Source organism: Oratosquilla oratoria, chromosome 44 (assembly GCF_046742065.1).
Source record: "Oratosquilla oratoria isolate Oo_2021 chromosome 44, ASM4674206v1, whole genome shotgun sequence".
In the NCBI taxonomy this organism is placed as follows: Eukaryota; Metazoa; Arthropoda; class Malacostraca; order Stomatopoda; family Squillidae; genus Oratosquilla; species Oratosquilla oratoria.
In genome coordinates, this window is record NC_134820.1 from 29,929,642 (window position 1) to 29,946,094 (window position 16,453).

The following is a 16,453-nucleotide window of genomic DNA, read 5'->3' on the forward strand; positions in this document are numbered from 1 at the left end:
GTAGGTTCGAATCCCGCACTCCTCTCTGATTCCCAGCAGTGAGTGTTACTTGTATCAACAGTCCAAGGACAGGCCAGATGTGACAGATTCAACTACAGCCACATACCTCATGGTGTAGACTCAACACCTTCTAATGGTCGAAAGAAATACACTGTGGGAGGTAGTGCAGTTGTATAAGAGAGGAAAGTGATTGAAGGCAGTCTTTTTTTCACGAGTAGAAGAGTTTGTGTTAGGGTATAGAATGGTGAGAGAGTGGTTTGAGGTCAAGATGGGGTTGCACCAAGATTGTGTTATGTCACCATGGTTGTTTAATATGCAGATGGATGGGGTAGTGCAGGAGGCAAATAAGATGGTGAAAATGCAAAGTATTATAGATGGCTAATGAGAGTGAAGGGAAGGAGAGCAAGTCGTTGTTTGCTGATGACATTGGAATTTTGGCTGGATCAGAGGAAGGTCTTGTACAGTTAGTAACAGAATTCAGGATGGTATGTGACAGTAGGAAAGTGATAGTAAATGTGTGTAAATGCAAGGTGATGATATGTATAACGGGTGAGGGAGTCAGTGAGTTGGAGATTAGTTCTCAGGGAGAGAGACTAGAGAGGTGGATAGTTTTAAGTGTTTATGAGCGAGGGAGGAGGGTGGAGGGGAGTGGAATATATAGGAAATGGAATGGGTGGGAGTGGTTTCTATGACTTTTTCTTTTTGGGGAAAAAGCCTTTGGTATATGTATGTATGTATGTATGGTCACATGTAGCAGGGAATGGAGGAATAGGGGCAGAGGTAAACTGTTAAAGCGAGGGAAGGAAGTAAATGTCTTGGGAATATGAAAAGTGTTACAAGATTTAGATATCTGGGGATAGAGGCAAAGAGAAGACTGTATGAAGGGGTGATTGTGCCCATAACACTGGGGCAAAGACTTGAAATGTAAGAGAGGAAGAAAATAATTCTGCCATGTAGAATATAGAGAAGACAAGAAATCCCTTCAGTCTGTGTCAAAATATCGTCCATAAACAACTATTCTCCACTCACACCTATCCCCTGCCTTCTCCCTTCCCAGCTCAACAGACATTCCCATCTTGCTCAAAGCCCCCTTCCATTCATCTCACCCTTAGTTGTCCCCTGAAGTTCACTCCATCCACCTCTGCTTTCCTTATTCATTAAGCTTATCTTCCTTCACTCATTCTTTCCACGTGCCCGAACCGTCCCAATAACCCTTCATCAGCCCCATCTACCTCACTCTCCTCAATTCACGCTATCCATCCTTGTAACCTATTATATTTCTCAGATGCTTCATCTCATATTTAAACTTCTCCTTTCTGCCTCTCTTAAATTCAGACTCTGGCCTATACGGTGTCATAGGTGCAATCACCCCTTCAGGTAATCTTCTCTTTGCATCAATTTCCAAATGCTTATTTCTTATGACACTCTTCAATACCCCAAGACATTTTACTTGCTTCTTTCAATCTACAATTTACCTCCACCTCCACTTATAACTATCCACTTCTTTCTGCCTCTCTCCTTTAAGACTTACTTCCAACTAGCTCTCCTTGTACACCCCATTACCTTACTTTTACCCATATTTTCTTTACATTTTTTCCTATTGCATACCTTACCAAATTCCGTTACTGCCTTAGACCTTCCTCTGACCCTTATTGTAGGTTCAATAAAGGTGGTGACGCCAGTCTCTTCGGAGGCGTGGGTTCGGATCCCACCGCTGCCACCATTTATTGTAGGTTCAATAAAGGTGGTAAAGAAACGATGGAGTGTTCACTTGTTCACAACTTTTAATTTCACAGGGAAAATAACAATGTGTCTCACACCCTGCCACATGCAGTGTCATCTGCAAACAACAACTGGCTTACTTCCAACATATCTAACCATCCCCAAACTCCTGCTCATCAACCTTGTATTTACTTCCTGTATCACCCCATCCATGTACACATTGAACAACCATGGCAACATAAAACACCGCTGATGTAGCCTCACCTTCATCTTAAAACATTTCTCTCCATTTCCAATCCTAACACAAACTCAACTTCTCTCTAAAAACTCCTAAAATTTCCTCCAGGTGGAGGTAAATTGTAGATTGAGAAAAGCAAGTAAATGCCTTGAGGGATTAAGTGTAATGAGAAATAGGCAACTGGGAATGGAGGCAAAGAGGTGATTGTATGAAGGGGTGATGTGTCAGTGGCACTGTATGTGGCAGAGACATGAAATTTAAGAGGCAGAGAGGAAAAGTTTAAATGTGTTCAAGATAAAATGTCTGAGAAGTATGGTAGGGGTTAGGTTGGATAGAGTGGGAAATGACGTAAGGAGGTGAGTGGAAAAGATAGCAGATTGGACTGATGAAAGATTAATTATTGGGATGGTTTGGACACATGGAAAGAATGAGTGATGAAAGATTAGTAAAAGGGATGTGGAAGGCAGAGGTGGCAGGAGTGAACTTGAGGGGATTAGAGGATATGGATGGATGGGATGAAAGGGGTGTTGAGAAACAAGGGAATGTCTGTTGAGCCTGGAGGGGAGAAGGCAGGAGATAGTGATGACTGTGTATGATGTTATGCAAGGGAGGGATTGGGGATGTGTGTGTGTGTATGAATGATATTTTGATGAAGCCAGAAGCGATTTCTCCCCCATCTTATCTTTTTCTGCATGAGGGGATGGAGAGCGAGGGTCACTGATTAAGTGACGTCTGTTTTGCTGCACTGCATTTGTCCACTACTTACATTACAACAAACCATCTATGTTTTATGTAAATAAAACAAAGTTGTGAAAAGTATGTATTTAATCAATATGCAAGCTCCTTGCCAGCATATCAACCTTGAGACAATTATATTCAAGACAACAATTCTTTTATTTTCTATATTTCATCCTGCTCCAATCAATCTTAAACATGTCTCAGAGTACCTGCAAACCCGACCCATGATACTTATTGGATTGCAGGAACAAGTGGTGCATTGACAATAGCTTGCATAGATTCCTTAACCAAGGCTAAGCTAGTTTTCCAGTTGTCTAGTGTATCTCGCAAAGCCTGCCACTGGGCTTTGCCAAAGGTTCTGTGGACAACTGAAGAGATGTATACCTTCTCAGCACTCTGGTCCATCCGAGCTGTGACAAGCTTAGTCTTCAGAGCTGCAAAGGTAATTCATTAATCAATTATAGATGCTGTATATGACATAACACACTGACCATAATCTAATATACTGTATTAACTGGCATATATGATGAATGGGAGTGTCGCCCTCAAGATTTAAAGTAGAAATGTAGGTTTTTGGCTGTATTTGTACAAGATAACCTCCCATATCCAAACTAATTGGGACACATGGTGCAAAGGTATATGCACACACACACATATATCATACACATATACACATCTATATACATATATATACACACACACACAAACACCATACATGCCTTCTCTAAAAAAAAAAAAAAAAAAAAATCAAACTTACCCCTATTCCATGCATTTTCACCTGTCCTAATACAACCTCACCCACACACCTCAAACCATTCATTCTCACCATTCAAGACCTTTAAATATGCTTTACTGATGTTAAAACTTCTGCATACATTTCAGTTTTTCCCTCCAACAGTTCTACAGTAATCTTGTAATACACTTTCTCCTTAAAAGTCCATAAATGCCCAAAATACATCCTTCCCTTGCCAAAAATATTTCATCTATGCACACTCTTCCTCTTCTAAACATGTTTTTTCACAATCACTCCCTCTGTTCTCCTCCTAATCCTCTCAATCAACACACACATATACATACATACATTTACCAAAGGCTTTTTCCCCCTTACACGGGGGGGTAGCCAAAAAGAAAAGGCATAGAAACCACTCCCATCCATTCCATCCCCTACATATTCCACTCCCTTCCACCCTCCTCCTTCCCTCTCATCTTGGCACCTCCTGGATGATCCTATACACTTTAAAAACCCCTCTACAACTACTATATCCATGCTTACATACTTTCCCCTTTATATAGTCAAACTACACATGCACTCCCCCCCATTTGAACACTACATTACCCAAGAAAACAATGAAAATCCTCAATATACATTCTTTGCCAGAACGTTCACACAACACCAACCCAATTCTGGTACCAAGATTAGATGGCTATTTTGTGGAATGTCTGACAAAAGGTGGAGTAGAAACAGAATTCCTCATCATAAACTATTGATCTTTATTTTTTCCTCTAAAACAACAGACAGAAAATAAAAATTCCAGTATATTTCTTACCTTCAATGATGAACCCTTCCACCTCTTCATACGACAATTTCAATTCCTGCTGGATTATGTCAAATGACATTTCACTGTTGCTCTCGGCCATTTGCATGAATGTCAGCAGACGCATCTTTCTCACATTAGCCTCATGGTCCAATCCTGGCAAGTGTACATATCATCATATAGTAATATGCACATTAACCCCTTGGATTTACTTCCTGCGCCACCCCATCTATGTACACAATGAACAGCCACAGCAACACAACATATCCCTGACACAGCCAAACCTTTAACTCAAACCACTCACTCTCTCATAGATTTAAATGAGTGCATAGAGGGTTTAGGAAGAAATGTCAATGTAATAGTACTGGGAGACCTTAATGCTAGGGTGGGAAATGGTCCAATCGATGGAGTGGTTGGGAAGTGTGGAGTTCCAGGAAAGAATCGTAGTGGAGAGTTGATGGTGGAAATGTGTCTAGAAAGAGAGTTGATGATAGCAAATACAGTGTTTCGGAAGAAAGTCAAGCATAAGTACACATGGGAGAGGGTGGTGGAGGGAAGGGTGGTAGATAGAGCGCTAATGGATTATGTAGTGGTAAATAGGATTATGATAGGAAGAGTTAAGGATGTACATGTGCTAAGGGGAGAGGGTGGGGGAATATCAGATCATTTTTTGGTGGAAGGTAAGCTGAGAGTGGAGGATAGATGGAGAAAGAGGAAAGGGACAAAAGGTAGGGAGGTTCTTAGAGTGAACTCCTTGAATGAAAAGGAAAAGGAGAAGGAGTACGACAAGAAGCTGAAGGAGGAGTGGGAGGGAGTAAAGGATAGAGCAGAGATGGGTGTGGAGGAGGAATGGGGATGGTTCAAGGAGGGAGTCTTAAAGTGTGCAAGGATGGTGTGTGGAACAAGAAGGACAGGGGGAAATAGAAGAAAGGGTAGTGAATGGTGGGATGAGGAAACGAAGAAGGTTGTAGAAGAGAAGAAGCGAGCATTCACAGATTGGTTACAAAAGAGGACGGGGGAGTCGTATGAGATGTACAAAGAAAAGAAAAGAGAGGTAAAGGTAAAGGAGGCAAAGAGGAGAGCAGATGTGAAATGGGGTAGGAGTATGACAGAAAATTTTGAAAGTAATAAAAAGATGTTTTGGAAAGAAATTAAGAGAGGAAGAGGAGGCGAATCAAGTAGAGAAGAAAAGGTAAAAGGTACAGATGGAGAGATGATAATGGAAGAGATGGCAGTAAGGGGAAGATGGGCAGAATATTTTAGGGAGTTGCTAAATGTGAAGGAGGATAGGGAAGGAAAGATAGTTGCAGTGGGAAATGCGAAGAAAATGAGAGTGATGAGTGAGGAGAATGGAGGAGAAATAGGGAAGGATGAGGTGAAGGCAGTTGTAAAGATGATGAAAGTAGGTAAGGCACCTGGTCTGGATGGATGCCATGCAGAATGTCTGAAAAAGGGAGGTTCAGTGATGGTGGATTGGTTGGTGAGGTTATTTAATGTTTGCTGGAGAGAGGGTAGAGTACCGGAGGACTGGAGAAGTGCCTGTATAGTTCCTCTTTACAAGGGAAAAGGGGACAAGTGTGAATGTAGTAGTTTCAGAGGGATTAGCCTGTTAAGTGTAGTAGGGAAGGCTTATGGGAGGATCTTAATTGAGAGGATTAGGAGAGGAACAGAAGGAGTAATTGGTGAGGAACAGTGTGGATTTAGGACAGGTAGAGGTTGTGTAGATCAGATCTTTGTGGTAAGACAGATATGTGAGAAAGCTATAGGAAAGGGGAAGGATGTTTTTTGGGCTTTTATGGATCTGGAAAAGGCTTATGATAGGGTAGACAGAAAGGCACTGTGGGAGGTTATGCAGATTTATGGGATAGGAGGAAAGCTTTTGGGAGCTGTCAAGAGTTTTTATGAGAGTAGTAGAGCATGTGTCAGGATTAGAAATGGAGAGAGTGAGTGGTTTGAGGTAAAGGTGGGACTTCGTCAAGGATGCGTTATGTCGCCCTGGCTGTTCAACTTATACATGGATGGGGTGGTGCGAGAGGTGAATGCTAGGGTAGTGGGTCAGGGATTGGAGATGGTTAAAGAAAATGGAGAAAAGTGGGAGGTGAGCCAGCTGTTGTTTGCGGACGACACTGCGCTTGTGGCAGGGTCAGAGGAGGGATTGAGGAAGCTGGTGGCAGAGTTTGGGAGAGTATGTGATAGAAGAAAGCTAAAGATAAATGTGGATAAAAGTAAGGTGATGAGATGTACAAGGGGTGAAAGTGGCAGTAGACTGGAAGTGAACATTAAGGGAGAGCGACTGGAGGAAGTGGATAGTTTTAGATACTTGGGTGCAAGTGTAGCAGGAAAAGGTGGAGTGAAGGTGGAGGTAGAATGTAGATTGAGAGAAGCGAGTAAATGCCTTGGTGGTTTAAAGAGTGTAATGAGGAATAGACAGTTGGGAATGGATGCGAAGAGGAGACTGTATGAAGGAGTGATTGTGCCAACAGCACTGTATGGGGCAGAAACGTGGAATATAAGAGAAGAAGAGAGAAGGAGTTTGAATGTGTTTGAGATGAGGTGTCTGAGAAGTATGGTGGGGGTTACTAGGCTGGATAGAGTGAGAAATGAGGAGGTGAGGAGGAGAACAGGGGTGAAAAAGGATTTGGGAGATAGGGTTGATGAAAGAATATTAGGATGGTTTGGACACATGGAAAGAATGAGTGAAGAAAGACTAGTAAAAGAGGTATGGAAGGCAGATGTGGAGGGAGTGAACATGAGGGGACGTCCTAGGATGAGGTGGATGGATGGGGTGAAGGGGGCTTTGGGGAAGAGGGGAATGTCTGTTGAGGAAGGAAGGGAGAGGACGGAAGACAGAGGTGAGTGGAGAATGGTTGTATATGGATGATGTTGTGACTGCATGAGGAGGAATAGGCGGGGGGGTGGGGGCCGGGGTAGTATGTGTGAGTAATTTTTGACGCAGCCCGAAGGGATTTCTCCCCGTCCTCGCCTTATATGCAGAGGGGGACGGAGAGGGGGGGTCGCCGATTAAATGAAGCGGCCTTGCTGTGGATGTGCTGTGTCTTGCGACACTGCTTCTGACCCAGGGCGGTGGGCAGGGTGCAGGGATGACCCGTCATCCAGGAGGTGCTCAGATGAGAGGGAGGGTGGGAGGGGTGTGGAGTGTATTTAGGGATGAAATGGGTGGGAGTGTTTTTATGCCTTTCCCTTTTTGGCTACCTCCCTTGTAAGGGGGAAAAAGCCTTGGTATATGTATGTATGTACTCACTCTCTCAATTTCTAACACAGGCTCTACTTTCATAAATAATTAAAATAAATAAAAATCAAATACTCATTATAAATCAAAGTGAACTGATATACAACTGAAAGTGTTAATAATCACCAATGGAGGAGATGAATTCCTTGTGGTTATTGTAGAAATGGAGGTATCCAGGAAGCTTCTCTGCCACAAAAATTGTCAGGAGGTCGTGAATCAATTCTCCTTCCAGAAACTTGACAGGCTGAAAGTTAAAAAAAGATAATGCTTGATTTTATTATCACAACTATCATTCTATTTATATGTACACATTCATGGATGCTCATGAATGAGGAAGAGGAGGAGGCAGAGGATGATGGTGATGATGAGGAGGAAGAGAAGGGCAAGGAGGAGGATGAGATTATATTGTATTTCATCACCAATAATTCAACAGCACATTTATCCTTGAGGACAATACTGTGCTGATACCGATGATTATTTTGGGTTGACTGAGTCTAGTAAGTAAAGGTCAGTTGATAGTGCAGATACACATGACCCTGATATTCTTAACCCCTTCCATACGGTGACGCCTACGTCGGCGTCATGAGGAGCAAGTGGGTACGCAAGGATGCCGACATCGGCGTCTTGATTATATTTATTGTAGTTGTACTTGTGTGACCCCCATACTCTGTAATCTGGCTTCATCATATTTTCTATGGTTATCAAAATTCACGGGTGAAAGAGAAAACAATCAATACAGTGGTGACTTTATTTTTCATAATGCAAGTATTATGACGCAACATCATACGTCTGGCAGCTAATGCTGCCCGCGAGATTTTGGCTCGTATTGAAGGGGTTAAACTGTGGGGATGCTGAAGTATAATCTCAAGTCTTTTGAAGTCATGTGGTTTAATCAACCTATCTGGTGCTCCTGATGCAGGAGCCCCACAGCACTTAAGTACCAAGGAATAGCCACCAGATTGGCCCCTAAGTCAGTCAGTCAAGGAAGAAATATTGTGTAGAAGTTTGGGTATGGTTATAGTGGATTAGTGCACAATGAAGTATCGTGTTTTCTGTATGATGGTTACACTTGGACCAATATGTTGTTGTTATGTCTGTATTATCTTTTTTGCCAGATGTCTGGCTACTTAATCAAATGCCTTGGGTTAGTCTAGGAATGGGTTACATCTGCATCTAGTTTGGTTTTTCATATTTCTTTTGTTATTTTCTTATTTTCTGTAGTGGGTTTGAAGCTTATTTTGGAGATGTGTTTGTTGATGATGTTGCATTGTTGTTTCATTGTTTTCTACTTCAACTGCTATATTTGGATATGGCTTAAAAAATATTAGAAAACTAACCTTGAGTGTAAGAAGATGGTCCATAATATAAGTATGCGGGTCACCCAATGAGGCAATAATACAACGGTGTGCATCTTCACGTGCCTGTGAGGCATTCTCTGTTGTATATGTACCCAGCAGCTCTATCATCACTTTACTCGCTTCATCACTAAAAAGAAAAAAAGAAAAAGAAAAAGAAAATAAATAATAATAACAACAGTAAAAAAAAAAAAAAAAAAAAAAAAAATAATAATAATAATAAATAAATAAAAATACATACATTTACCAGAGGCTTTTCCCCCCCTTACAAGGGAGGTAGCCAAAAAACAACACTTGATATTTTGGTGCTACCACAAGGTGATAAGACAGGAGCAATAAACGAGTTTTGGATGTAAGATGGATGTGGTGTGCATGGATGCTTCGACTCAGCCAGTCCCCTCATAATGGGAAAAAGGCCCTTTGGTATATATGTACACATTAGTGAGATACCTGATGTCACCATGTAGTAGTACAAGGAGAAGTGTCATTAGTTGTTAGCTCTCCTCATGTGAAAAGGTGGACCAATTACAGTCAAAAGATGACATTTCTGGGTCAAAGATGGAGGTGAGGATATTGTCTGGTTTTGAAGATATGCAATAAGATGAATCTCCCAAATATCTGTTTCACAAGACCACCATTTGCAAGTCCATTATAGATCCCTTGATCACTCCCTACCCCACACCCCCTCCCTTCTTTGCACCACAGTACCATCTATACACTGCCATTCTCCACTCACCCCTATCTCCTGCCTTCTCTCTTCCTTGCTCAACAGAGGTTCCCCTCTTGCTCAACGCCCCCTTCACCCCATCCATCCATCTCATCCTCTGTCGTCCCCTCAAGTTCACTACATCCACCTATGCTTTCCACACCTCTTTTACTAACCTTTCACTCATTCTTTCCATTGTCCAAACCATCACAATACTTTCATCAGCCCTATCTGCCATCTCCTTTTCCAACCCTACTCTCCTCCTCACCTCCTTGTTTCTCACTCTATCCAACCTTCTAAGCCCTACCATACTTCTCAGACATTTCATCTCAAATACATTTAAACTTTTCCTCTCTGCTTCTTGTAAGTTATCAAGTCTATGCTCCATACAGTGCCATGGGCACAATCACCCCTTCATATAATCTCCTCTTTGCATCCATTCCCAAATGCCTTTTTGGGATGAATATACATATGAATATGCAAATGCTAAAATATTAGTAATATACAATCAAAACAAGTTTAAACAATTCACAAATACATACATACATATACCAAGGCTTTTTCCCCCCTTACAAGGGAGGTAGCCAAAAAGAAAAATGCATAAAATCATTTCCACCCATTCCATCCCTAAATACCCTTCACTCCCCTCCACCCTCCCTCCCATCTTAGCACCTTAGCAAAATAAAAACAACTCACAAATACACAAAGAAAAATTCTGTCATAAAAAGTAGCAAACATATACACACCTGTGTTTGTTGGACAGGAGGGTCTGATGCAGAAGTCGAAGGAGCTGCTGCATCTGTTCTGTGGAAGGTGGTGGCTGGGCTTTGTTCAGAGTCTGTCTCATTTTGTCAACACTATGGAACACAGACTGTACCTGGGCAATCTGCCCCGACACTTGAATCATAGTGTAGTACACATGGTAGCGAACGCCCAATGTCTCAGAAAGAGCATGGAACAAGAGATTCAACCTGGATAATCATGGAAAAATAAAGAGAGAGAATTAATAGTCTTCAAAGAAACCATCACCAATGGCTATGTAAACCACCTTATGAAATAAATTACCCATAATACCTTGCAAATTACCCATGATAAAGGAGAGATATGTAGATTCAAACCTGATTTACCCCATCTATCCACTTTGTCTTCTTCTCAAGCTTACTCCATCCTCTCCTGTTTTCCGCACTCTTTGCTTCTCTTACCCTATTCATTCTATCTACATGCCCAGACCTTCTCAGCATCACTCATCTACCCTTCTTGACATCTTTACTATCCCCATTCTTTGCCTCACCTTTATATTTCTTCTTATCAATAAGAAAAATAAGATTATACTTTTACATAGTAAACTACAAATACATACATACATATACCAAAGGCTTTTCACCCCCTTACACGGGGGGTAGCCAAAAAGAAAAAGGCATAGAAACCACTCCCACCCATTCCACCTCCTATATATTCCACTCCCCTCCTCCCTCCCTCTCATCTTGGCACCACTACAAATACATAGTAAAAAATACATACACACGTAGACAGACATGTCCTAGTCTGTTGGAGGGGGCTTTGGCTAATTTTTCACAGAAAGCGAGGATAAGACTCTCTGTCTTCTCTCCAACTGGTACCTGAGAGAGAGAAAATAATAATAATTATACTTCTGTACACATGAAAGGTACTAATGATGGGTACTCGTAAGTGGTGGTCCAGCAAGATAAGTGTCAGAAAGAATAATTTCCCTCCCAACTATCAATTTTTTTTTTTAACACCCTCACCTCTAGTTGGAGTTGCAGCACCAAATGAGATGGTTAAAGATGGTGGAGGGAAATGGGAAATAAAACAGTTGTTGTTTGCAGATGATACTGTGCTTGTGACTGGGTCAGAGAAGGGACAAAGGTAGTTAGTGACAGTTTCATTGAGGAATGCCTACCCTCCTCACACTTGACTTCACAGCAATTAGGAGCACGGGTCATAACCTGCCTGTGTATATAAGGAATGAAATGGATGTCAAAGATGCAGAAAGCCTTGGAGAAACATATGTGAGCATAGCTCGCTGCTTCTTGCTTTCTTGCCTCCCCCCCCTTTTGATCCCCATAAGCAGATCGCTGGAAACATGACTTGAGACACAGTCATCGCTTCCCTTGCTTTCTTGTTCCTCCTCCCCACTCCCCCATTGGTGCCCAACATTTCATGGTTAATAAAACCAACTATCTCCACAAGAGTTTGCCTTCAACCAGCCTAACTGGCTGCCCAAATGTAGGCAGACTACCAGCCTCACATTTGATGGCCCAACGTAGACATAGACCACTGGCCTGAGATAGACAAGATGAAATGAGCTTTGAGTGGGGGGTGGGGGGTATCTCTTGAACAGGGGAGGGAGGGTCCAGGTACAGATGTGAGTGGAGAATCATGTGTATGAATGATATTTTGATGCACCCCAAAGGGAATTCCCCCTATCTTCTTTCTTTTTTCACATGAGTGCCCAAGGCAGAGGGTTGTTGTGTAAATGAAGTATCCCTGCTGAGGATGTGCTGTGTCTTGCTGCATTGCTCCTGACCTGGGCAGGAGACAGGGATGATCCTTCATCCATAAGGAGATAACAATTGAAAGGGAAATGATGGGTATTGGATGGGAATGGAATGGGTGGGAGTTAGCATGCCTTGGCAGTCTACTTCCACTGTCAGCATGAATATTTTGTGTGGTTTAGGTGGTAGGATACTCCATGGTTATTTATGCTCCATGGTTATTTATGCCAAACCAACTCATACTTAACATGGCTTAAAAGAAAATCATTTTCACACCCAAAACCCACTTACCAACATTTGCAAATTCATATGTTTAACTCACCACAATCAACACAGAAACAATGGAATTAAGCAGAGCTTCAATCTCTTGTTCTGTTGCTTCTGTTGAGAAGCAGCTGTCACACACCCCAATGATCTTATGCAAGTCATCCTCTAATCCTTTGGGGCTCCTTTCCAGAGAAATCTCAGCACCAACCTCCTTCAGATATCCCCGTAGCTCCTCCACCTGAAATCAAAGTTAATAAAATTGAAAAATTAATACGGAGAAAAACCTGTCTATATATCATTGTTTTTTCCCCTTTATCGGGGAGGTAGCAAAGTCAAAAGGTATGCCCCCACTCCCATCCACCACCCTTTCCTCCCTCTCATCTTAGCTCCTTGTGGACGAAGGGCCATCCTCATATCCCACCTACTGCCCAGGGTTGTGGACCAGGTGTTCTCCAACTCCAGTCGATGTTAAAAAGCGCTGTTACAAAGACAATAGGGCTTCCTTGGACTTTGTGAGAGAATACGGGGTTCTGCCGTAATCTGTTAATTACCTGAGGTGCAATAATAATCAGACTGTCAGCATCTGTGACAACGACCAGGATGACCTTTAGAATTTGAGGTATCGAATTATACTAACTATAGGTTATATTACGTAGGTTAGTTATGTTGGGTTATGTTAGAATAGACTAATTTATTCTTTCATTTCTTCATTCTCGGCATCTATCAAAACAAACATGGCTTATCATTCAGCAACCGCAACTTTGTTCATTAGTAAATAGGTGTTAGCAACTTTTTGTTGATTGCCGCCTAGAAAATCACATATTACATTGATTTATTATAATTTATAAAATTAATAATTTTCTACTGCTATATCGCGTAGGTGTGCACAACTAAAATTGTACCAATTGTTTTGATTTGCATATTTTGGGGGTGGGGCTTGTGTCTCGTCAGACTTGCTATGTAAAAATAAAGAATAAACATATATAGTATATACTGTACTAGCATCTGTTTCGACAGAAATAAACATTACATTTGACTTGTAACTTCGTATGGGAGGGTGGGCCGAGAATGTATATCGGATGGGCCGAATTGGATTTAATAGGCCGAGTTCGCTTGTATTCGTAACAACCATCTGGTTCAGTGACATGAAAACACAAACACTCCAGAATCACATGAATAAAATATCTAATATGAAAATTGCTTTATCTAGTAGCTCCTAACCTAGCCTAACTTATGTAACCATTCCATGGAAAAAATAATCTTTCAAATATATAAAATGAAAGAAGTGAAACGTGTTTGCGTTATGCTGGAATAGATCCCAGAGTCGAACTTGGCCAGCACGAAGTTAGTAATATTTTCTTTTAGGAGTTATTGTAAATGAAACCACCTATCAGGCATAATAAATTACGCTACAATTTGACGAAAAGATTTAAAAATCCTACCTGCAGACTAACGTCAATTTCTAGAAACGTATACACACTCATTTTCGTGTGTTTCGCCGCCTTTGTTGACAAGACGTAAAGGACCTCTACTGTGAGAAAATGAAATCACAGATAAAATACATTTTCACTATTGTCATTTTTGTATGTAATTCAATAGAATACCGAAATATATGATAAAATTCAGAGAACGTCACTATAAAATTAAATTTATTATCAACATTACATTTACGGTGAAGCTATTTTCACAACTAATTTTGATCGATTCGCTATTTTCACTAAACGGTAAATTACGAAATTGTTTGATGTCAGAAATCAGTGCTCCTTTAGTACATGATCATCAAATTTTGCTCGTAGACTTCATACATCTTTACACATTAGAAGACAGTAAATAACAAATTTCAATTCTCTATGTATCTATGGACCAAGGGCTTTCCCCATATATGGGGAAATTCAATTGTAGTACTATAGAATGTAAAACCATATGATCATGTGCATGCATGTGAATGTATTCTGCTCTGCGCAAAACACGTAGCATTTGTTTGTGTGGTGTTAATGCATGCGTTGGGCATTTAGGTCGGCACTCCCAGCCTGAGTGCAAAGCCGAATGGTGTCAGCAGAGACGTTCGTGGCAGTGCTTTGGTGCTGTGAGGCGAAAGGTGCGTGGGAGGGAAGTTAATAGAATGCAAATATAGGAGATAGCTAGGTATAGTGGATGGGATTAGACGGTGTAATAGAGAGATCACTTAGCAAAGTCGTCGACTCAGAAGGGAGAGAAACGACACTCAGTGTAAATGGAGAGATCGTTCACAGTGATGGCTATCAAGGCACAAGGGAACCTACGTAATGATGGAGACCGCAAGTAGCAATGGAGAATAGATCAGGCTGAATACCGTAGACACCAAACCATTCGACGGAAGCGGAGATGTAGTAGTGTGGCTGAAGGAGGCCGATGTAAGAGGTTCGTAGATAAAGGTAGACAAAGTAGATAGAGGGGTAGGTGGCGAAAAATTCATTTTATGAGTTGGATGTTTAATAAGCAACAGTCGTGGGCGAAGGAATTGCACAACCTCGCTCCTCGCCTAAAAATTTACAAACAATCGCTGGGGACTCGATTTCATTGCTGTGTTATGCTAATGTAACATTATGTAAACTAAGTCAGTGGTGCATTGATTTCGAGATTGCTTGACTAAGCAGTATTTCTTAAGGGGTTTGTAATGAACTGATTGGAGAATGGGTCGAGAAAATTCAATTGGTTCATGGGAGTAAAGTCACGCCCTTAGGGGAGGTACTTAAAAATAAAGATAATTAGACTAAAGAAATAATGAAGTCAATGCGAACTGGCCTAGTGATCAAATTGAGGATTCCAGATGTCCCTTGGTGTAAATTACATAGCCAAGTGTATTACTATTCGGGAGTGAAAGACAGAAAAATTAAGTTTAATTCTCCTCTCTTAGAGTAATATTAACGGATTTCCTACAGAAGAATATGGTGAGTGACTATTATACATAAAGACAGTGGTAAAAAGTAGAAAGTGAGAAACGAAATACAAAACTATAGAAGGAAAGAGTAAACAGTGGTAACAACGGAAGTGAGAGCCGAGTTGATGGTTGAATCAACTAATGTCACCAACGTAGCTCACATAATAGCTCTCAGTCTAGAAGGAGACACATTAGCAACATATCTCGAGATGAACTATAATGATTAAAAGGACGTGACGAAAACACAAGCCAGGTTGGAAGAGGCTTTCGCGCAGAGCGCGTTCAACGCTTATGGTCAGCTCCCCAATCTACGACGGGCAGCCAGGGTAAATAAGCAATTGTTTTCCTAACGAGACACAAATAATTACTGGACTCTGTGGATGGACAGATGCAGGCCTGGGGCAAGCAGTGAAATTGGCATTTGTGAATAGTTTTCCAGACAACATATCCTCCGAATTACAGCAGATGGCGGAAGTAAAGTCTGCAAACGCGGACACCTTGGTGGCACGTGCTAAAATTCTGACGGGTGCAGAAAGAAGTAAAAATTTAGTCCCAACTACGGCGGAACGATCATTAGGCATCCTTGAACAGGTATACCATTGCCTCTAGTCATTTGGCGGGAGAGACAACCTCAAGGGTTCATGGGGGACTATAGCAGATGCGGGGAGATGCCTACGACGATCATATGTTATCAATGTGGAACGCCGGGACACATGGCAAAGGAATGTTGAGAGATGGCGATGCAGATCATATGCTATCAATGTGGCAAGCCAGGGCACATTGCTAGACACTGAGCAGGGAAACGTGTCATCATCTCCCTTCGCTGGTATCATTTTAGATATTTGGCGTGTTTGTAATCTCCCTTCGATGCCTAGCGTGCACACGCGCGCACGTACACATAGGCTACAATCTGGTACTTGGACGTCGTCGCCGACTTCCCAAGGAAAAGGTTCATTGTCCAAGTGACCCAGCTCACCAACTTTTCCTGGTGACGCCCTTTTAGCGAAGAATAGACTCTCTGCATCCCAGGTCAAGCCCGCTACTTGGACAAAGGAACACCTACGCGGAAAAAGCCGAACCCGGCGCCTCTCGCCTTCGCTAAAGTCTACATGAAGAAACCTTTTCCCATTTTTATGATATGGCAACTGTATATATGTATATAGAAAATGTTTTTGTCAACCCTCCGAAGTTTGAACGGAGCTTGCC

General features: G+C 41.7%; 1 protein-coding gene across 1 annotated transcript; it reads right to left on the reverse strand.

Moving 5' to 3' along the window:
• Nucleotides 1-2,767: 2,767 nt before the first annotated feature.
• Nucleotides 2,768-13,902, reverse strand: eIF3m (eukaryotic translation initiation factor 3 subunit m). The gene is made up of 8 exons (XM_076180352.1): nt 13,770-13,902; nt 12,383-12,565; nt 11,066-11,163; nt 10,291-10,515; nt 8,821-8,968; nt 7,610-7,727; nt 4,246-4,389; nt 2,768-3,132 (listed from the first exon to the last, which is right to left on the reverse strand). Exons 1-8 carry the CDS (start codon nt 13,809-13,811, stop codon nt 2,930-2,932), a joined length of 1,161 nt encoding a protein of 386 aa, XP_076036467.1. The 5' UTR covers nt 13,812-13,902; the 3' UTR covers nt 2,768-2,929.
• Between the last annotated feature and the right edge of the window lie 2,551 nt (nt 13,903-16,453).

Bases quoted from the DNA above. Each gene is read 5' to 3' on its own strand.
- eIF3m (XM_076180352.1), bottom strand. From the start codon at position 13,811: ATGAGTGTGTATACGTTTCTAGAAATTGACGTTAGTCTGCAG. The intron at 7,728-8,820 runs GTTAGTTTTCTA...TTTAACTTTCAG, and splicing joins ACCATCTTCTTACACTCAAG to CCTGTCAAGTTTCTGGAAGG. The intron at 4,390-7,609 runs GTGATTATTAAC...TACACTTGCCAG, and splicing joins GGAATTCATCTCCTCCATTG to GATTGGACCATGAGGCTAAT.